Here is a 21,492-nt window from a genome sequence, read left to right on the forward strand (position 1 = left end):
GGAACATGCCCGCGATTTGCCCAATCTCAGCCCGACCGAACTTTTTCATTTGGATACATGTACCTTAATATGGGATACATTACCTTTGGCTTGCTTTTTTTTTTCTCCTCTCGATCCCTCCCAACTCCTATTGTGTCTCACTGCTACCAGTCACCGAATCAGTGAAATCTTGGCAGGGCAGAGAGAGCTAAGAACTTGCACTTTCTCTCGAATGTATTGCCCGGATGTATGTAAATGAATGCTTTCCGCCACGCATCTGAAGGGTGGGACCTCCCATGTGACGGAGGTAGAGCGTCTTCAATAGCCGACCGAGTCTGGCCGCGAATAACCTCCAGACGAAGGATGATACATGTACCTGTCCTACCTTTTACCTGAGTTACGAGGCATGACAAAAGCTTCCTCACAATGCGCGGTACTATTCGATTCTATTATAATAATAAATAATCCTTTCCGGGCAACAAGCGTAAAATTTGAACACCTATCGCGAATTCCCATACATCTGAAAAGTGCGGCAATCTGATCTTTGAGTGTCGGATCGATCACAGATAAGATACATATATTACCGGAGGTGAGCTTCACGAATCGCGACTCAGGCCGATCCTGTAGCCATCTCCAGATCTTTGATCTTGACCTTACTCATATGTGTTACCGGTCGGCAAATGTAGGTACAGAGATGCTTTCAGGGCTGATACACACTGTATGAGTTAGGTAGACTGCCTCAAAGAGAAATCTCCGATTCGAAATAAAATTGAAAAATCAGGAGTACTCGAGTATAACGACTAAGATTACGAACGACTACGAGCAGCTGCGAGAAGTAAGGTAAGGTACCTACACCTACCTACCTGTTATCTGCACACAACATCGGCAACCATCCATCCCAAGACAGGAAGTTTCTACAAACATAAAGACAGACAGACAAAGACTGGCATTATACTACTCTGGCAAGTATCGAGACTTGGGCAGTTTCATATCAATTATACTTCTCTCTCCTACCTCTACCTCTACCTCCTACCTTCCCTTCCCTTAACCTACCTTACCTCATAAGATCAGATCAGATTCAAATTTCCGGGCAGCAAAACACAAACCCAACGAGAAGCAGAAGCAGAAGCAGAAGCAGAAGCAGAAGCAGAAGCAGAAGCAGAAGCAGACCATTCTCCCTCCCTCCGTCCCTCCCTTCGAGTAGCGCCGATATCAATCGAATTGACAACAGATACGGTATATACATACATATACATACATGTACATAAACTAGGTAGGATAGGTAAGGTAGTCCGAGTAGAGTAGGACTTTGTTCGAGGAAACACTCAACTTCGTGTCCCGAGATACTTGATATTGCTTCTGCTCCTGTTGCCGTTGAAACCCTCAGCTAGGTAGCTAGGTAGCTAGGTAGCTAGGTAGCTAGGTAGCTAGGTAGCTAGTAATAGTAGTAATAGCGAAAAACAAATCGAATCCGTAAAAGGAAAAAGTGTGGTTGCCTGCATTATTGCTGCTCTGATTACCTACATGTATCTCCTAGAATACCTTACTACCTGGTAGGTAGGGGTCCTGCCTTCATGGTCGATAGATGGGAAGAAGGACAATAAGGCTATATATAAGAAGGTACCTTGTCTACATATCTGCCTACCTGTATGGCCTGCTTTACCTACCTACATGTACCTAGTGGAGATCCGCTGCGCACAGTGGCATCGTGATGATGCTTCCTCTTATATTTTTCCATGCCCAGTCTACAGGATCCAATATCTAAGCAGTTCTGAATCCCTAATCAGTTGAGAGGTTGCTTGTCTTGCGATAGTACATGAAGAAGAGCCCTGGAACTCATTAGACCTTCCTAGAGAGGTCGAGCGCGGTGTCTGAGCCACTCTGGCCTCAGCGAAGTTGACCGGGCCTGAGAGTTCGGTCTACTGACGGCTGTGATAGTTTTGCGACGTGGTACTCATCGCCGTCGTCTTTGGTGTAGCGACTACCTACGCTGTGGTCTGCTATTACGCTCCTTTGGCGTACTGAGGAGCGAGTGCGCTGAGGAGGAGCAATAAGGAAAGAGAGTGCGAAGAAATGTAAATATGCTGAGACTGTCAATGGAAGCTTGCTCGATGATTGGCAATGAGAATGAAAGACAGGTATTGAAATTTCAGCGCACTTCGCGTGCAGAACGGACTTGATTTCCAGTGTGGAATCCGGCTTCGTTGGCTGCGGTGAGCCAAGGGGCTACGCTTTGTGTGAGTTCCTGCGGTAAGTGCCCAGTCAACAACACTAGCTCCGCCCGTCCGAGGTTTGAACACAGAAGATGGGCGCACATATTGCTGACCCAGAACATTGCTCAGATGCCTCATCCCATTGCGAACTCGTCTCCCCTGCGTCGTGGTATATCGTTCGCGGTGGCGCAATTTCTAGCTGCCAGGACCATGCGACCGAGATACAGTATGAACGCTCTGGCGAGCCAACGCGGGTGCTTAACGGTACCGGCCTCGTTGCCTTTCCAGTCTTCGAAATGTGTCCGCCATATTTGATTTTCGTCGAGCAATATTTGCTTACGATCCACACAGTCGACAACACAATCGTTAAGGCGCGATCGATCTCATGCTTCATTATGTATTTCCCCATTCTTTCGGTATGCAAATCGAACGTCCGTAGGCCTACTCAATCGATCGACCGGTGGCAATATCTGTAAATGCGGCGACTCGAACAGTAAGATACTTGAAAGGGATAAGCATCCTGCCTGCTAGTAATTTCTTTTGACGAGTTCCGCTCATTTGTGAGATGCTACTGAACATTTCTCTTGTCACCATCGCCTTCATCTTCCACGTTCGCGTCTGGAGATCCTGAGACGGCTGCGCTCTTCAATGTGCTGGTTGGTGGTTTCGTTTGTCCATCTTATGCAATACGTGCTCGTCTGAGCTCCTCGAAGCAGGTTCTGGTGCTGGCATGTTGTTTTTGATGGCTGACGTTATCGCACAGGCCGCATATCTTCACGGCTGCAGTGTCATTGGACTGTGCTTGTAGTCGACCATCTCCTTCAAACTGCTCGAAAGTTGATGAATTGGTTGGCCGTGGATGAGAAACCACCATCCATTCCGCCACCCACCTTATATTTGTGCTCGTCGTCTCTCATGTTTCGCTGTATTCAATACAGGATAGGGTACAGACAACCACGACTCAGCCTTGCTGAGCTTGCTGAGCTTGCTGAGCACCTATGAGCAAAAGTCGCCCATCACTCTTCAAATATACCGAGCATCATGAATTCCAGTACGACTTCTTAACCTTCACCCTCATCGGCCTTCTACAAGGTTGTATGATCATTGGAATAGGGTGCTTCATGTCCAACCATCTTGTATGTAGTCGGCCCACTACGACACTCGGAATCATGTATAACAACATTCCAGATGGAAGACCACATCCTACAAAGAAGAAGAGCCCAGCCATCCAAAGTCTGAACTTTTGATCTATAGTCCAAGTACTCAAAATAGCTCCGCGAGCTCTGGAATTGTTGGCTGAGGTCTCTTGACGGAGCTTTTCTAAGAGGCGCAAGGCGCGGTCCATTTCTTTGGATTGAGGCGTTAAGGTAGATGCGGAAACTGTCGAACTTTTGGTCGAAGGGAGCCTTTTTCCAAATGTTCCATGTCTCGGCGGCAATGCCTTCAGATATGCTTTGAAAACACGCGACATATCAGGGAGCATTGCGCAGCTGAGGAGGAAAGGCAGGATGTATTGCGGATCTGGCAGAGCTAGATTCTGCGCCCAGGAGAGCCCTTCAATAAGCATGGTCGGGTCAAGGTTGTCCGCATATGTCTTTGCAGTCTGTCCCAATGCTTCAAAATGGTAGGCTGGATCGAGCAGTTTGGGGTCGACCAGGACGTCACCGGCGCCAGAAGCGTACAGTTCTGCTTGGGCGTCTGCGGCTGCTTGGGCAGCTTCCATGCGTTCGGCGATGACTTCTTCGTAACTGAGGGCTGGCGGGGTGTTGGTCGAAGCAGGCTTCATCAACAGGCTTTGGAATGCTCCCTCGAATCTTGACGTGATCATGCTCAGCAAGCCTTCTCTGTGACCGCACTTCACGCGTATGGCTTCCGCGAACATGATCAACATGCCAAAATTGAGGAAAGAACTTGCAGTGAAGATGGGAGCTCCGTAGCGTTTTCCGAACCTATAGCTCTCCGTTATCTGGCACACCATTTCATTTACCATGTGCCGCATGCGCAAGGAGTTTTTGCTCGTCACTGGCCGATTTCCCCCATCAGCGTCAAGCCGCTTTTGCAGCGCGAAAATTTTGCGTCCCATTTGATACCTGACGGTATTCGCGACCAGAGGGGCGAGATGCGTGCGGACTATGGCTCTCTTCCGTGCGGGAAGTGCGCTCAAGTAGTAGCCAACGGTGCATCGCATCAGGACAGCAGCGCACGGGATGGCAGCGTACCAGGGGATGCCCAGTCCATGAATGGCGTCGAGGATGGCAGTCGGGCCTGCGACGGCGATGTCGAGGAGGGCGGACGGGCGGTGGGCGGTGGATGAGAAGTTTCGTCGGGGCAGAGAGCGGGCGGAGAGGGCGCTTCGTACGGTGGACGGCAGTGGTATGATTTGCGCTCTCGCCACGCTGAAGCGTAGCGGAGAGGCCATGGTGCGTGTCCAGCAGCAGCAGCAGCAGCAGCAGCAGCGTCGAGCTGGTAGGAGGAGGAGGAGGAGGAGGAGGAGGTAATGTACCTATTTCACGTGTCACCACGAATGAGAGGTAGAGGTAGGTAGGTACATGTACCTGACGTGACGAGTGTGAAGAGACAAGCTTTCAACCCTGCATGGCCCCGGCTGATCGTTCGCATGTGATGGATCACTCCCGTGAGGTCAGGTTGCCTCATCCATCTCATTCTGGTTCCCTTCGTGTCAGACTGTGAACAGTTCTTCGATGGCAACCTAACGGGAGACAGCATGGCCTCTCCTTCCACCCTCCGCAAAGCAGCTCATTCCCACACCCTCGGCGACGAACTCACCGCTGCCTGCCGGCTTCTCTAGACGCGGTTCTGGCGACAGCCCCAGCCCGCGAAGCTCAGACACTGCATCATCCACCATCTACCACACATGGCTGCCGTCACTCTGCTCGGCGTCCTGCTGGGTGTCGTCGCGTTGGGCAGTTTCTTGTCTCTCGGGCTGTATCAGGTCGGAAAGCTCATAGGCTCCATCATCGCAAGCAAGACGCAGCACAGAAGGGACATTTTGATTGAAAAAGCTGACAAGGAGGATGGCGAGCTGACGACATACAAGGCGGGAGGACACAAGGGTACCGCTTCGTCCAGTAGTTCTCTGTCCAGCGAGTGGGACAAAGTGACCGAAGAGGAGGATCGAGAGAAGACACCTGTCCCAGCCTCCGACTATCGAGGTGTGATTGGCTTCTTCCACCCCTTCTGCAATGCAGGCGGTGGTGGAGAGCGTGTGCTGTTCGCTGCAATCTTGGCCACACAGCAACGTCACCCCAATGCTCTCTGTGTAGTCTACACTGGCGATAATGATGCGACAAGAGACCAGATCCTGGCAAACGTCCACGATCGTTTCGACATCGATCTCAATCCAGCGAGAGTCGTCTTCCTATATCTACAGACGAGAGATTGGGTTCTAGCGAGCAGATGGCCCCGCTTCACCCTACTCGGACAGTCTCTCGGCAGTCTCATTCTAGCATGGGATGCTTTCAACCTGCTCGTGCCTGACATATTCGTGGACACCATGGGATATGGTTTTATTCTCGCCCTCTGCCGCTTCCTCTTTCCAAAGGTCCCCACAGGCGCGTATGTTCACTACCCCACAATATCAACAGATATGTTGCGATCCTTGCACAACACCACCGGCAACCAGGGTCTGAACTCCGGCCAAGGCTCAGGCTGGAAAGGTCGTGCAAAGCAGACCTACTGGGAATGGTTCGCATCACTCTATCGCTGGGTAGGCGGGAACGTGGATGTGGTAATGACCAATTCTACGTGGACACAGAATCACATATCAGAGCTATGGGGCAAAGCACGCACGCAACAGAAGATGCGACATCCGATACAAGTCGTTTACCCGCCTTGTGCGGTTGAGGAGCTACAAAAAAGCATCCCTGTCGATCACGCGAGCGAAGCAAGCAGGACCAACAATATTCTTTACATTGCTCAGTTTCGATCAGAAAAGAAGCACGAAGATATCATCAAAGCTTTTCACCTCTTCCTGCGCAGCCACCATGCAAACACCCCGGTTGATCAGCGGCCGAAGCTCATTCTGATCGGCAGTGTGAGGAACGACACGGACGATGAGAAGAAAGTCTACAAACTCCGCTTACAAGCGCAAGAAATCAAAGACAGTGTCGATTTCATCGTCAATGCCAAGTACTCGCAAGTGGTTGAATACTTGAAGAGCAGTTCTGTGGGTGTCAATGGGATGTGGAACGAACATTTCGGAATTGGGGTGGTGGAATATCAAGCTGCAGGCCTCATCGCAGTGGTCAACGATAGCGGCGGTCCAAAAGAGGACATTGTTGTTGATATCGACGGCAAACCAACTGGTAAGAACGTCCATCGCCCCACTGCTCAGTGTGGTAGCAGATGCTAACACGATGATCTTCTGACAGGTTTCCACGCCTCTACACCCGAAGACTTCGCAGAGGGTTTCTACAAAGCTCTCTCGCTCTCCTCGACTGAAGCCTTTGAGATGCGACTTCGAGCGCGAAAGAGCTCTTTACGATTCTCAGAGCAGGTCTTTGCGGATGCTTGGTTGAAGCAATTGGCGTTGCTGATTGCTTTGTCGTCGGAGCGAAGATAGATTTCTCAGATCATGAGAAAGGGTGTGAGTTGGAGTCTGTGCTATTGGGCAGCGAGGAAATGTGCACCATCAGCGACGTGCATGAGTAGGAAGCGACAGATTGCGAGTGGGACACCTTGCAGTGGTGAAGCCGGAAACATGAGGCCAGAGATGCTAGCGGGCCAGTACTGCTGGTTCCCGTGGATTGAATGAGTGTAGAATGGGTTGCATGCATCATTTATGATACCCTCTCCTTTTGATTGTCAGACAGACATACTGCAGCAATCTGAATGAGCTGCTGAGTGCAGTCTTACGCGAAGACTTCATCTCGTCTTCGACAAACATTCTGGTCCCATACAGTAGTTTCTTATCGTGCAGAAGCTCGGTGCAATTTGGCACTGGGAAGTGAACCCTAAATCCAGATGATACGGTCGGTACATGTGTACATGTTGGAGATGCGATGTCTCGCCCGTAACGTCGAACAGGAGTGCCTCCTAACATGACATGCAGAAGGAATAATATTAATACGAACCGAGTCGCGACGGACCACGGACCACGTTGGAAGTCTCAGAGGTCTCAGATTTGGGGCGGTTGTTATGGCATGATCCTTGCATGTTGTTGTTTCAGAAAACACTGGGGAAGACCAGATAAACATTGCACGCGAATTCCAACCAGGGATGCACCCTCATATCTTATGTACAGACAGTACAGTATCGCATTGCATTTGCTGTAGTAACTACGGCACTACCTAGGCACACAGCACACAGCACACAGCAGTAACATTGCAGTTACTATGAGCATTCGTATCACGAGGGCAAAGGCCGCGGCGGTGGCTGAGCGGCAGCAGCAGCAGCATGTCGATGAGGACGCGCTGCTCGACCTTCACAGCGCTCCCCAGGACCACACACCACTTCACGACATCTCTCCGAACAGCGCAAGCCAACGACACGCCGCCCACGTGGAGAAGGAGGATACCATATTCGAGAAGAGAGCCAAGAAAGGCGCGCGCAATGATAGCAAGAATACCAATACACTCGACGCTAGCACAACTAGCGCAGCACCAGATGATGGATCTGCTGTGATGCCAGATGAAGTTGAAATGGCGCACTCATCGGCGACCCAGGCTGCTTCTGATGAACCCGTCGAGGATGTGCCAGAAGGTGAGTGTAAAGCACATTTATTACATGCCCCTGCTCTTGCGGCTCCTTTTGGACCACATAGCGCTAATGCAGGAGTTGCAGTGGAGGCATTGCATTCGACCGGGCGTGATATTAGGCCAACGACGCCCCCATTTGATGCTGTGCGATTGAATGCAGGCACAATTCACCGGTCAACATTGGATGTGAGCTGTGCTGGTCAAGATGCTCGAGACAAAGCCCTAGGCGTGTCGCAGAGGACGTCTGTTGGCCGAGAAACAAAAGGGAACGGCCACACGCAGGAGCCAGTACAAACAGCCGCAGTGGACCAGGTCACGAAAGTCTCACCTGAGCCTCTCATCAGCAGCCCCCGGGAGACAATGCCCAACGTTCTTCAGCAGACACCTACGAAATCCTCCGGCGCGGTCAAGCCCACACACAACGTCGCGTCGCTGGAACCCGGCGATATGGACGAAAATGGGGAGTATGATCGGCTTGAGAAGGCGGTTATTGAAGCATCGACGCCTCCGAAGTTGAACTCAAATTCACCCTTGATCCCTGCTGCTTCCACGCCGAGCTACAACCATCCCAAGAGCGCAGTTCTCAGCGCATCCAAATCGTCGAGAAATTCGGTTTCCACGCTACCGAATGATCCAATAGAGGCTTTGGACGCCCAGGATGAGGCCATCGAGAAGATCTCTGCTGAAGTCCCAGTCATGCAAGATTCGCCTCAGAAACCTCAATCGAAAAAGTCCGTGCCACCTGTTCGATTGACCAAAGCGAGCCAGGCTAGAATCTCACTCGCTCACGGTCTTCCGGATGCGCCAAGCAGAGTCCCGTCAATAGGACGACCCAAGCAATCAATGTCGCAGTCGAGTGCTAAGCGGGTCATGTCAGCATCAAGTGCAAAGTCGGACGGAGATGCCGTAGATGAGGCTCCTGCTGTGAAGAAGGAGGTTGTCATTCCTCACAGCAAGCCTAGACCCATGTCCATGCAATTCAAGCCACCGCCACCACCTGCCAAGTCTACCAAGGCACCGACCAAGAGCAACTTTCAGCTTCCTGGAGAAGCTGTTGCCGCCAAGTTCAAGGCGGCGCGAGAAGCCCGTCAGCAGAAGGAGGCTGAGGAGCAGAAGAAGAAAGCTTTCAAGGCTCGACCTGCACCTGATATGAACAAGACGCCGGCTGTGCGTCAGACGAGCACTAGCAAAGCTCGCGAGTCGATTATGAATCCCGGAAAGCCATTGGCCGCATCCGCCAATGACAGCCGTCCCAAGAGCGTGGCTACCAGCAGGCCTGCGACTACTGGAAGACCAGCAACGGGCAATGCAAAGCCAGGCCCCACCATCCGACACTCGACAGCATCCAAGCCTTCGACAGCCCGTCTATCAGTTGCCCCAGGCAAGGCAAAGGATCTCGCTGTCACCAAGCGACCTGTCAGTATGATGGGCACCTCCACAAGTAAAGCCAGACCAGCAACAGTCTTGGGCATGAGCAGCCGACCACGACTTTCGCTCGCCCCCAAGCCAAACCCACCAGCTGCTGACTCGACACGTCCTACCTTCCAGGCAGGCAAGGGCAAAGAAGTCTTCAATCGTGCAGCTGAAGCCAAGGCTAGTGCCCAGCAGCAAAAGCGCGAAAAGGAAGAAGCTGCGAAGAAAGCCCGTCTGGAAGCCTCCGAGCGCAGTCGCCAGCTGAGTCGCGATTGGGCGGAGAAGCAGCGTATGAAGAAATTGGGCCTCAAGCCGGATTTGACTGCTGCTGCTGCTGATCCTGCTGCGACGACTCTTGCTCACGCTCCGAATGTCGCTGCTGCATCGTGAGGAGAATCTTTGGGCAACTTCAATTACTGGACAATCGTCGTTTCTTTTCTCACTTTGACATCACATCATCAGACTGGAGAGAGAGAGAGAGAGAGAGAGAGAGAGAAAATTTCTCGTCTGATCATTCACTTCTCACAGTGAGTGGTGCTGAGGGTCATGTCAGCACATCCAATGTTGAATTTCACCTGTCGAAGGGTCTGGTGGTTGAGCAATCCATCCATTTGTGCATATGCATATGCAGAATGCGGTGGCAACTTGGCTGCGTCCGTCCGTCCGCATTGGGGGGAGGGAGGGAGGGTCTGTCTCACTAGGTACATTACCATTGCCATGGTCGACATGCTCAATGTTCTTTTTGGTACTACCACCTGTTTGGACGACAAAGGAAACCCCCCCTTTTTGTTTTCTTTTTTTTTTTCTTCTTTTTTTCTTTTTTTGTTCTTTTTTTTGGGGAGGGGAAGTGCGTACGTTCAAGGTTCAAGGAAAGCGTAGGCGCTCAGGAAAAACGAATGAAAGGGACGAAAGGGACGAATTGCAAATGCTGAAATGGAAAAATGATCGAGTGTGAAAAACTTGGAACACTTCACTTCTCTGTAACTTTACCTTGGTGTAGTATACCTTAATCATATCTGATTTCCTTTTTCTCCGAAAAAGGAAGGAAATTTCCCGTTCTCTACCTTACCTAGTGAGTGAGTGCCCTTCCACTTTCAAAGATTTCTTTATTAGGTACCTTAGGCATGTATACATGCACACTTTGAAGTTGTAAGAAGTAAGTAGTAGTGTACCTTAGGTAGTCTATAGAGTCTAGAATCTAAGATAGTCCAGTCCAGCCCAGACCAGCCCAGACCAACCAACCAACCAACCAACCTATCTATCTATCTATCTATCTGATCACAAGGACGAGATAGAGAAAAAAGGAAAAAAAGGGAAAAAAGCTACAGAATCCTTTCGGAACCGAACTTACCTACCTACCTACATATAGGTACCTTACCTATACCTCCTAGTACTTATCTTTAAAGGGTCGAAGATAAAGGTAGGTAAGGTACATGAGTAAAGTACCTACCTTACATAGGTATATACTTAGGTACCTCCCCTCCCCTCCCCTCCCTCCCCTCCTTATGTGCTCGTAAGTAGGAGGTGTACGTACATGTATGTATAAGGGTATGTGTAATATTAGGTCTAGACCCTTTCCTTTCTATTTTCTATTTCCTCTTGACTCTTGACTCTTGACTCTTTTTGTAAAGAGGTCTAGAACACTTGATAGACTTTCTCTCTCTCTCTCTCTCTCTCTCTCTGTGTGTGTGTGTGTGTGTGTGTGTGTGTGTGTGTGTGTGTGTGTGTGTGTGTGTGTAACTTTTTTTTTATCTTTTATCACTTCTGTTACATATGTGGCTGACTTTCTGGTACCAAGAATGTGATAGTGATACCTTCGCTTGCGTAGCGAGAAACTTTGTTGTAATATGTTGTATGAGACGGCTTTGTCTCGAGGAGAGGGGGGGGAGGAGAGAGAGAGACTTGTAGAGATCTGATCATCCTTTCTGAGAGGGAGAGAGAGAGAGAGGAAAGAGGTAAAGCGAGAAAATGAAGTCGTCCTGTTTCCTGTCCTTTTCAGTAGAAGATACAATACAATCCTAGTAGTAGGTTCGTTCGTTCATTTGGGGCACGACTTCTTTTCTCCATCGCGAGTTTGAGTACCTTCGTAAGTATTGAGCTGTAGAGGATGCGTACGGGTTCTGCCTTCTTCTTCTTCTTCTTCTTCTTCTTCTTCTTCTTCTTCTTCTTCTTCTGCCTGTTGTCGACGAAGTGCTCTTCTGATTTTCTGCTTCTACCACGCTGGAGGGGTCTAAATGATGACTGATGTCTTCAGCAAATGTGAAAGGTTTTCCCAACGTATCTCTCGATGATTGTTCGTGCCTTCCTCGGCCATCACGACAACAGATCTGCCATACAAGTCACCTCAGTAAGACATCCAAAGTTATGAATTGGTTAAATGGGAGTAGGTAGCGGATGGAATGTGTCATGGTTTGTGTGAGTCGAATACAAAAAGTTACCTTTCGACCCTACCTTACCCATGTGGAAAAGAGATTCTGTTCTGACCCTAGAGCGAGATTCCCTCCCATCTGGACTACGAACGGGACTTGGAAAAAAAAGGGTTCATTGGAGGGAGTAGTAAGTCCATATCGGTACAAGGGTAGGAATCTACTGGGAGGTGTGGTTTGCGATGCAAGATATGCATTTTTCCACGCTTGCCCTTGAGGTGTCTCGCGTGATATGTGGACCCATTATGGGTTTCTGCCAGGCCGGCTAGTGGTGTAGTGGCGTCGTTCTCAACAGACCGGGCCGCTCACATAATCGCTCAGCCCATCGCTCATATCTCTCGTCGCCGAGTGAATGATATCTCGTCGACGTCGCTCAATTCTCCGAGTCGACGCGTAGGCGATGAAGTCGAATATGGAATCGCGTGGGTTCGGCTGACGGCAGCTCAAGAGAAGCAAGACCGTCGTCGCAGATCTCACCCTCTGTTCCTCCCACGTCTTCTGTTCCGTGGGACAAACCATGACGAGAGCGACAACACCACTTCCGTCACTTTCATTAGTGTGGGCGGCTCAACCTGGTTGTTTCCAAGTTGTGGCCTCGATGGCGAAGGCGAGCAAGACTAAAAGATGACGCGCACGAGGGATGTCGTTGTGCCCAATCGCCATGCGACTACGGCGAGAGGTGTGGTGTAGCAGAAACTTCGTTTAAGCAAGTACCGACTTCCGAGGCCGAAGAACATCCAGTGCAGTAAGGTACGATAAACTTCCAACTTCATAATAACAGCTTGTCGTTGGTCCCGCAGTGCATTCTTCCATGTACTGTTGCACTGAATTTAGCAGATAGACTTTTGATCATATAACCGTTAGTATCCTCTCCTAGCCGGAGTTGGTACAGTGTCTACAGTGAGTAGAATGTTACACAGCACCGCAGTTTCACTGCATTCCAGAGCCCAGACGAGAATATGCATAAAGACGCCGCAACATTGGATCGCTCGATGGTATACATGACAGCTGTATTGGCCGGAACGGGCGACGAGTGCATGATAATATGGTCGGGAGCGCATGTCACCTCCTGCGAAGCACTGCTGATGCGGAAAGTCCGTCTATACACGTCCATATCTCATACATACCTGACCATACCTACATGGATGGTCATGGTATTGCCGCAAGGAATTCGGGTATCGTGGATGTCGTCGGCCTTTCGGGTGACAGCGTCAGACACTTGTGCGGTATAGGCAAGATCCGCCGCTTGTGCATCTTGAAGCTTTATCGCATATAGGCTATAGCCTAATGGGGGTGGCCTCCTCCAGCCGAATACAGTAGTAGCAACTAGCAGAGAGAGTGGGGGGCTGCTCGCCCAAGACTCCAGGCTGCCAGGCGCCTCTCGCAAGCAAGGAACCGCGCTGCACCTTGCCCTGGGAGGCCGAAAATGGGCCCAGCCACTGCCCTCCAGCCTCCCAGGCCACGCTGGGTTCGTCAGCAGTGGTCGCCCCACGTGGCTGCCTCATATTGCTCTCTCTCATGCGCACTTATGCGTGCACTCCGCGATGGAACGCATGCGCCAGCAGTGGACGAGTGAACCACTCCTTGTCGAGGAACGCAACGCTGCGCATGAATGCTCTTGTTGGTGACGACGAAGGTGGAACAGGCGGGCGCACTCTCGCGGTGCTGGGAATACATCTGATGAAGCGTGGTGGTCGTGGGTGTGTGAGGTCCCAAAGTGTAAACCGAGGATTGCGACTGCTGCGCTATACGCGCTAAACAACCATCGTGACCCGTGTGTGCTTCTGTCAACCACATCGTCACAACGGCGGCGCGCGACCACAAACAGCCCTCTGGCTGTCCTCCTGTTCGCTCTAATCACGTCCACGCGTAGATCGCCAATAATAATGATTGAGGAGGTTGATCTTGTGGGGTAGATGATCAGTGTGGTAGAAACACTACTCTAGTAGAGGATATTGCGTCTTCGTGGGACAATCGCACCTGCACGGATCGCCAGCTGGTAGCCGCTGGGAGTACCTAGTATGAGTGCCACGCTTTCTCGGCTGCGCTTCGACAGGCTGCATTTCCCGAATGTGCGTCGCAATATAAAGCACTCCATCTCAAAGTATAGTACCTGTAGGGGCGCCATGAGTGGTCTCTGGACGAAGATGGACAGGTAGTATCGCTGTCTCTTCACAATCGTGATACGCACCCTGTTCACAGACTCCCAGCATCAATTCATTTACGGCTGCAGTAGTGCCAAACGATACAAAGGGCGTGGGGGTCGACATTCGGTTCAAGGCAAGCCAGTGGGTGCGGCTCGGTCCCAAGATTCGTGCATGAACGCTCGCTCAGGTTGCCTTGAATGGCCTCAGTAAAAAGTCCTGGAGCAGAGTCGCTAGCGAGTAGCAGGATGAGGGATCATCATGGATGTTGCTTCCTTGGAGAGTAGGTAGTCGGCAGTGGAGGTGGCGAATACAACCACCACGGCATGCATCTGTGCTCAACGCTCTGAGAGGTCTCATTGATGGATGGCAACACCAGCGTCGTTGAGTGTGTCGGGTACGAGTGACATTCAATGGTATCAACTGCCAGCAAGGCACGCACACGTTACCTCCTCTGTAGCAGTGACCGTACTCGCTCGGCAAGAATCATGATCATCATCATCATCATCATTATGGCCCGTTCCATACGAAAGCGTCTGCATTCTGTCTGCAGTGTGTCCCCGCGCGACGATCCGGAGCTCGCATTGGCCTTCGTAACAGACCACCCTGCTGGGCCAACGTCCACTCGGGCTGGAGCGAATAAAATCATCGTCAATGCTGTCGTCCATGCTTCATATAATCATACATGTATGCCGCAGGGGCAGAAGAATGATAGCACAAAAGGTAAACACAGAGAGGCGCTAGGCAGAATCAATAGGTACTGCTACATAATGATTGCTACTCCCTAGCAGCGACCGACGGGCTGGTTGGCAAGGTGCATCATCTGAGTGGTTAGGTTGGTCACGCATGATGCCCGCGCAATCTAACGATGATAACCATCAAAGCGCAACGCTCACGATTGTCCGACTCAGCACAGACGTTCTCACAAGAAGGGACAGGACAGGACAGGACAGGACAAATTTGTCTCGGTAACAACTGCATTCTGCCGGGCCAAGCTTGGGTTCAGGACACAGAGTTTTTGCTGTTGCAGATGAGCGCTCATTCGTTGGCCTTGGCTCCAGCGCTTAGGGAAAATCGGGCATTTTGGTTCGCTTGGGTACCTTTATGGGTATGTACGTATTGGGCGGGGTGGGGGTGGAAGAGAAGTAGATAGTGTGTACCTGTAGGAGGTAGTCCTGTACTGACCATTTACAGTGTGGAGGATGTGGAAGGCAGAAGGAAGGCTAGGCAGCTCCCACCCTGGTGAGTGTGAGTGAGTATTGGGACTGGGAGGATCATTATGGATGTTCATTCAGTGTCCAGTGTCGTCTCAGATACGACTGGGGGGGGGACCCATGCGTGGGCACAACATTGCCCATTGGTGTGGACATCGAGCGGGTCTCTGGAGCTTGCGAGCGCCGAGCAGAATGAGGAGTTGGGAGGAGGTATGTAGGTACAGGTACAGGTACAGGAGGGAGGTAGTAGGCACTGGGCAGTAGGTCGTAGTCAGCAGTCAGCGGGGGTGGGCGTTGGCAGAGAGAGAGGGGCGCTCTCGAGTTGGCCGATAAATACCAGCACTTTATCGGACAGCGTATGCCTGCGCCTGCGTCTTGCGCCTGCGCCTGCGCCTGCAGGTCACTGGTTGCGATTGCGACTAGAACTAGCGTCAAGGGCGCACGAGGCTCCCAAGACTCCAGCGACTCCACTGCCTCTTGATTGGCTGGCGACGTGGTGTGCCTTGCCTGGCCTGCGCAGCCCTCTCTGACACTCGGCCTCGCATAGCCGTCCTTATACGGCACCATTCCCACCTCCACTCAGAGACGGATCTTGCTGCCAGTGCCAGCTCGACGTCCATATCTGTTGCAACAAACACCACCTTCTCTCACACACACACAGACCAACTCCTTCTGCCTCCTCCTCCACCAATACCAATACCCATACTCACTGCTCCATACCGCTTCCCGTTCCGTCGATCCCTCCCCGAAACCTGCTCCGTTCGTGAAACAACGAGCACGAAGCCCGCCAAGCCCATCGTCCCGCCGGCTTCACCACCAAGGTCATAGTCATACCACGAGGCCATTGCGCCATTGCATTGTCCGTGCGGCCTTCGACTCACTCACCAACGCCGTGAAAAAAAATCCTTCCTGCCGTGACGGTATTTCTTCGAGAGCATTCCAGATACCACTCTCGACATCTACTGGGAACAACTACTACAATCACAACTACAACTACAACGACAACACCCGTATACCCCACTTTTCGGGACCCTCGCATTACCACACTGCTCCATACCACCAGCCATGGACTGCTTCCAAGACTTTTGCCTCCACTGTGACCGGGACTCACCCGATGGGCCATATTGCTCTCAACATTGCAAGTTAGCCGATCTCGAACGATCAAACCCGTCATCACCAACTTCGACTGCTTCACAAAGTGGACGCTTCTGGACACAATCCGCATCTCTCTCCAGCTCTCGACCACAATCATCATACTTGGCATGGTCTCAATCAGACAAACAGATGATGGATGCGCGGCAACTGACGCCGTCATCATCACGAACATCTCTTTCATCAGCATCCTCTCGCACCACCACCACCACCACCACCACCACATCTGGAAGCTATTCTACCGAGGCCAAAGCACAGCTCAACGACTATTTCAGCTCCTTTGATCAAGCCAAAGCCGCAAAAAGAAGATCGAGCACCAGGTAGAGAGATCCACAATAGCTTCGGATCCGCCTCCGCGTATCACCGCCCACTAGGCCTTCTGTACCACCCACCCTTACTACTTTTGTCGGTCCATATGGCCGATCCATTCTCATCTACTGCTTCTCTCATCTCATCTGGGGGCTTCCCGACAACAGAACGGAAGCTTGGGCGTTGTATACGTCCTGACGAATTTATGTACCACTAAAAGCATTGGAGCGGCAATGTCAGTAACGACGAATGTACCTGAACAACAACTTTTTTTTCCGGGAGGCGCTTGGACGGAGGCGTTCGAGAGGGGTCTCTCAAATGTCTCGAAATGGAAATGCACTACCCATGGCTGGCGAGCCAATTGGAAGATGTGGAATCGTGTTTCGAGGGTTCAGTCACTACTCAACTGTTTTGAGAGATTTGTTGGTGTGTGTGTGCGTGTGCGTGTGTCAGCATGGCAAAAAGACCTTGCTGGTTTGTACGCTCAATGGGATTGCACTGCGCAAGAGACCCAAGTTTCAGAATGTGGAGAGTCTGCGCGTAGCATTTACCAACGAACGCAGAGGGGTGTGGTTGGGTAATCCGAGGGATGGGTCACCCCTTCTTCACGAGAGTTTCAGTAAACCCGTGACGATGTCCATGTGAGCCATCCTTTTTTTCCCCTCCCCAATGAGAAGCTAGCCGCCGCCTGATGATGGGCGTGCTTAGGCACCATATTTTTTTTTTTCTTTTGCCTCTTTGATGACCAGACAACCACTTGGGTTGGTGTCACACACTATAGATAGTTGTAGTGATAGTTGGTCACAATGAAAGAGAAAAAAAAGACCCTTTTTCTCTCTAGCTCTGTCTCTCTCTCTAGCTGTCTCTGTCTCTCTTGGCTGTCTCATACACACACACACACAAGCCATCCATCCATAACTATTTTCGTGGCCACCCGTCGTCACCAGAAACTAGGTAGGTACAGTACCTCTTAGAGTAAGTAGGTAGACCTTTGTTAATAAGTCCGTCTGTGTACAATGTGCCACGCGTACCTGACCTTTTTGTTTTGCCTCCCCCCGGCTCCGCTCTACTTTTTTTTTGGAAAGGGAGGGGAGTCTTTGCCACACCTCTGTCCATGTGTGTGTGTCACACACGTTCACCATCATCACCATCATCATCATCATTTTTTTCTTGTGTGTTGAGTCGTTCTTTAGGTCAGGTCAGGTCAGGTCAGGTCAGGTCAGGTCAGGTAAGTAACTGACTCACTCACAACACTACTATTGACACTAAGATAGTACACTAGCTACACTTACACTATTGACACTACACTAATAAACACTACACTACACTACACATGTCGAAGAAGACTCGAAAGGTAATTCAGACTTCCTTGATAAAAGCCTTCCCTCCCGTCTATCCGTCCGTCCGTCCGTCTGCGCGTATATATGTAGGTTCGTATGTATGTACGCTCGATGACATCGTGTAGAGAAAGAAACAAACGAGAGAGAGAGAGAGAGATGGGAAGAAACGAGCACAAAGTCGTATAGATAGATAGATACGGGTACCTCCCTCGTAGGTCTCCATGTGGGTCAAGGTAGGTAGGTACTGTAGGTTAGGTAGGGTGACGATCAGTTTTTTTTTGCGCCCCCCTCATCAGGGAGGGGAAGAAAAGAACGCAGTGATACATTGATGAGGCAGATTTTCATTCTTTCTCTTTTTCGCTCTCTCGTGTGCTACTGTTTCGCTACTCTGCTGGTGCTGCCTACGTTATGTACCTAGTACTTTGGCAGAAGAGGGCTACGGAGAATGGTGGATGATGATGATGATGATGAATAGATAGAACGCCCCTCTAGACACGTACATGTACATTTCCTAGAGGCAGGCCAGGGGGAGCAGCAGCAGTAAAAGACGACGACGCAGCACCTGAGTACCTTACGAGAGATAGTAATGACCATGTCATGCCATATCATGCCATATCATGCCATATCATGCCATATCATGCTATATCATGCCATATCATGACTTGTGTTGTTGTTGCTGTAACATATGTATGATCCCTCCAACGTACCCAACCCAGTGGTAACGAGAAAAATAAAAAAATCCCTCCAACCTCGAGGGTGCAAGCAGCAAGTTCCCGCGTTTGTTTCGTTTTTGTTTGCTGATCTGGTCCGGTTCGGTCCGAGTCTCTCTGCTCTGCTCTGCTCTGCTTTGGTTTTACCTCCTAGTTTGGTATGTAATTGGTTTGGTTGAGATTTTCTATGGTATGGGATGGTAACACGACAGAAACCAGGGCGGCCCGGCTAGAACCGCTGGTGTGGTTGTTGGATAACAGTTACAACAAGTAGCACTGTAGCAATAAATAACAACAACGAAGCCGTCCGTCCGTGCGTGCGTGTGTGTGCGCGTGCAGGTGAGGTATGTACTATAGAGAAGTGGGTAGCCTGAGGTTGTAACTGTACCTATCGCCTGAGGCTAGGTAGGTGAGGTAGGTGAGGTGAGGTGGGTACAACTAGGAGGTAGGAAGCCCAAGGAAGGGTAAAGGTGTAGGGTGCTTACCTTACCTACCTTAGGTACCTTCTTCCCTAGCAAAGTCTGCTGCCGCCTTCTCCTCATGAAGGAATCCCGATACATGTAGGTACCTGACCTACCTTATCCCGATGCATATGCATGCATGTCCGGGTACATGCTATATACATAACTCGTGGGAGACAACGAGGAAGACGTCGGTCCTCGCCTATCTCCATTCTTTTGTTTATCTGTAAGATACGAGCAGAGGACGAATTGAGGCTGGAGAGAGAGAGAGAGAGTCCAAAGAAAATAAAAATAAGAATAAAAATAGAAATAAACATAAAAAAGTCAATGGGAGTCGGGACGTCTCAGACACGAAACCACACAAAATCGCAGTGTCCGGATTCGGTTGGGCGTACCTCTTGAACAAAACACAGGGAAATAGAAAACAAGCGAAAGGATTTTAGATCCGGATGCAAAGAAAGAAAGGAAAGAAAAAAAGTTTCTTCCTTGCTGCATCAATGTCCGCCTCGAGCCGTTTGACAAGGTCACAATCACATGACATACCCAACTGACTTCTCCTCGTCATCCCGAGAAAGAATAATCTCTCATCATCATCAGGGTCTCTGTCTCTCTTTCTGGAACTCCGTTGTTGGTATCGCATCATCTTGTCTGTTGGGCGCTGTGCTGCCGCAAATCTCCAACAACAACAACAAAATTCGTCATCAGAGTGCTGACAAGCTGACCAGGGAAAGGATTGGCTACAGCTCTTATTGACTTTTTATTTTGGAGTGCCGGAGCCTTGCGAATGCGAATGCTGCGATGCAGAGGTGAAGAGGAGGGGTTGGGGCCGGGGTGTCATCATCATCGTTCTTTTCATTCATTCCAATGCCTTTCATTGCTTGGTTGTTTGTTTGCCGGCGTGCGCGACGTGGCCGAAGAGGAGTGGTGTAATCATCAAGGGAGAAAGGAGAACGTACTGTAGGTACTTGTGGACAGGGCAAGGCAAGACAGGACAGGACAGGACAGACTCAAGCTCTGCCTTTTGCATATTTGTGTTGGCATATGCATTATTGGCTCTTCCAGCCTTGTGTTGGTCTTCAAAGATCAGACTTCTTCCTTCCATGGGTATCATCGTAAGTGTGCATGTGAAAAAAAAACATGGCGCCCCTTCCATGCAGCATGCAGACAGTCTCCCTCTTTCTGCACGCAAAGGTGGAGTGATCTGCTAACTGTGAGTGTTTTTTTTTGGGTTTCTTCTATTGTTGGCATGCAATGTCAGGCCACGTCTATGTTTTAGCCTGAAACATTCACCCTCGAGCTGGAGAAAGACATGCTTGTATCTGTTATACTATCTTGTCTCCGGGCTCCGACGCGCTCTTTTGGCGTTCAGGGGAGTTGACACTACTGCCTGGCGTGTCTGCGTTGTGGCCCAACAGAGGTACGTCTTGTGCGAAGTACACGCCATCGACCGCAACGGGACCCTCACCAGCAAGATACTACAAATGCAGCATTAGTCATCGATCGATCCTCTCATCTCAAAAAAAGAGAGAGAAGAAGAAGAAACAGAAAGAGAAAATACATACGAGATACCAGAAGAACACGCCCACCAGCAATGCCCCTCCCACAATATTCCCGATGAGAGCCGGGATCAGGGACTTCCAAATGTAAAACGTCGTCGATATCGTCGGGTCACCGTGGAAAATTGCCGTGGGCACAAAGTACATGTTGGCCACAACGTGATCGAATCCCAGAGCGACGAACGCAAACGTGGGCCACCAGATCGCCATGACTTTGCTAAAGTACTCCCGCGCCATAAAAGCTAGGAAGCACGCCATGCACACGAGCCAGTTGGCACCGATACCTCGGAGGAAGATTGCGTGCCAGGTCGGAACGACGACTTTGGTCATGTTGAATCTGAGGACTTCGGACTTGTATACGGCCTAGGGGTGGGGAAATGTGAGAAACTGCCCGGCGAAGCATCGAACGATATTTGCTCTCTCATCACACACTCACCAAGTTGAAAGTCTCGCCGTAGCCCGTGATGAGACCGACGATGAATAAGCTCCCAGCAAGATTTCCCCAGAAGGCTATTTTTGCTCTGAATTAGCATGCATGTTCACATGCTGCCCCCAAGAACAAAGAAGAGGAAGTAGAAGAAAAGTCCACGTACTGACAAACCAATGCAGCAACATCCTCACAGGCGAAATTCGACGTTGCAGCGCAGCAACCGTCGTCAACATGAATGACCCCGTACAGAGATCTGTCCCTGTTACAACGACCATGGTGAGACCGAAGGGGAAGACCTATGAGCCATGGACATGTCAGTCAGTGGCTGGGCCTAAAGAAGATCGATCACGAAGCAATAGCTCCTCTTCCTTTTCATTTTCCTCCTTCTTCTTCTTCTTCTTCTTCCTTCCCCTCTCACCCTCCCCCCC

The 21,492-nt window shown here is 50.6% G+C and overlaps 6 protein-coding genes across 6 annotated transcripts in view; 4 read left to right on the top strand and 2 right to left on the bottom strand.

Annotated features, from left to right (window-relative positions):
- Positions 1-3,231: 3,231 nt before the first annotated feature.
- SEPMUDRAFT_111842 (uncharacterized protein) lies at positions 3,232-4,611 on the bottom strand (the record flags this gene model as incomplete). The annotated part of the gene is made up of 1 exon (XM_016900943.1): positions 3,232-4,611. One exon carries the CDS (start codon positions 4,609-4,611, stop codon positions 3,232-3,234), a length of 1,380 nt encoding a protein of 459 aa, XP_016756623.1.
- Positions 4,612-4,889: 278 nt separating this feature from the next.
- Positions 4,890-7,067, top strand: SEPMUDRAFT_152149 (glycosyltransferase family 4 protein). Its single transcript, XM_016907271.1, has 2 exons — positions 4,890-6,517; positions 6,584-7,067. The coding sequence occupies exons 1-2, from the start codon at positions 5,068-5,070 to the stop codon at positions 6,772-6,774; spliced, it is 1,641 nt and encodes a 546-aa protein (XP_016756624.1). The 5' UTR covers positions 4,890-5,067; the 3' UTR covers positions 6,775-7,067.
- Positions 7,068-7,540: 473 nt separating this feature from the next.
- On the top strand, positions 7,541-9,980 carry SEPMUDRAFT_152150 (uncharacterized protein). The gene is made up of 2 exons (XM_016907272.1): positions 7,541-7,913; positions 7,995-9,980. The coding sequence occupies exons 1-2, from the start codon at positions 7,547-7,549 to the stop codon at positions 9,710-9,712; spliced, it is 2,085 nt and encodes a 694-aa protein (XP_016756625.1). The 5' UTR covers positions 7,541-7,546; the 3' UTR covers positions 9,713-9,980.
- A 1,318-nt stretch (positions 9,981-11,298) lies between these two features.
- SEPMUDRAFT_128840 (uncharacterized protein) lies at positions 11,299-11,890 on the top strand. Its single transcript, XM_016902234.1, has 2 exons — positions 11,299-11,649; positions 11,761-11,890. Exons 1-2 carry the CDS (start codon positions 11,610-11,612, stop codon positions 11,877-11,879), a joined length of 159 nt encoding a protein of 52 aa, XP_016756626.1. The 5' UTR covers positions 11,299-11,609; the 3' UTR covers positions 11,880-11,890.
- Positions 11,891-15,716: 3,826 nt separating this feature from the next.
- On the top strand, positions 15,717-17,401 carry SEPMUDRAFT_152152 (uncharacterized protein). The gene has a single exon (XM_016907273.1). It carries the CDS (start codon positions 16,172-16,174, stop codon positions 16,580-16,582), a length of 411 nt encoding a protein of 136 aa, XP_016756627.1. The 5' UTR covers positions 15,717-16,171; the 3' UTR covers positions 16,583-17,401.
- A 2,905-nt stretch (positions 17,402-20,306) lies between these two features.
- The window catches only part of SEPMUDRAFT_94224 (formate/nitrite transporter), a 1,817-nt gene continuing 631 nt past the window's right edge, over positions 20,307-21,492 (bottom strand). The window contains exons 2-5 of the mRNA XM_016910631.1: positions 21,228-21,360; positions 21,071-21,144; positions 20,641-20,997; positions 20,307-20,553 (exon numbers count right to left, since the gene is read on the bottom strand). Coding sequence (XP_016756628.1) covers positions 20,401-20,553; positions 20,641-20,997; positions 21,071-21,144; positions 21,228-21,360 — 717 coding nt within the window. The 3' untranslated portion in view covers positions 20,307-20,400. The remainder of the gene's footprint in view (positions 20,554-20,640; positions 20,998-21,070; positions 21,145-21,227; positions 21,361-21,492) is intronic.

This window comes from Sphaerulina musiva (genome assembly GCF_000320565.1).
Source record: "Sphaerulina musiva SO2202 unplaced genomic scaffold SEPMUscaffold_12, whole genome shotgun sequence".
NCBI lineage: Eukaryota > Fungi > Ascomycota > Dothideomycetes > Mycosphaerellales > Mycosphaerellaceae > Sphaerulina > Sphaerulina musiva.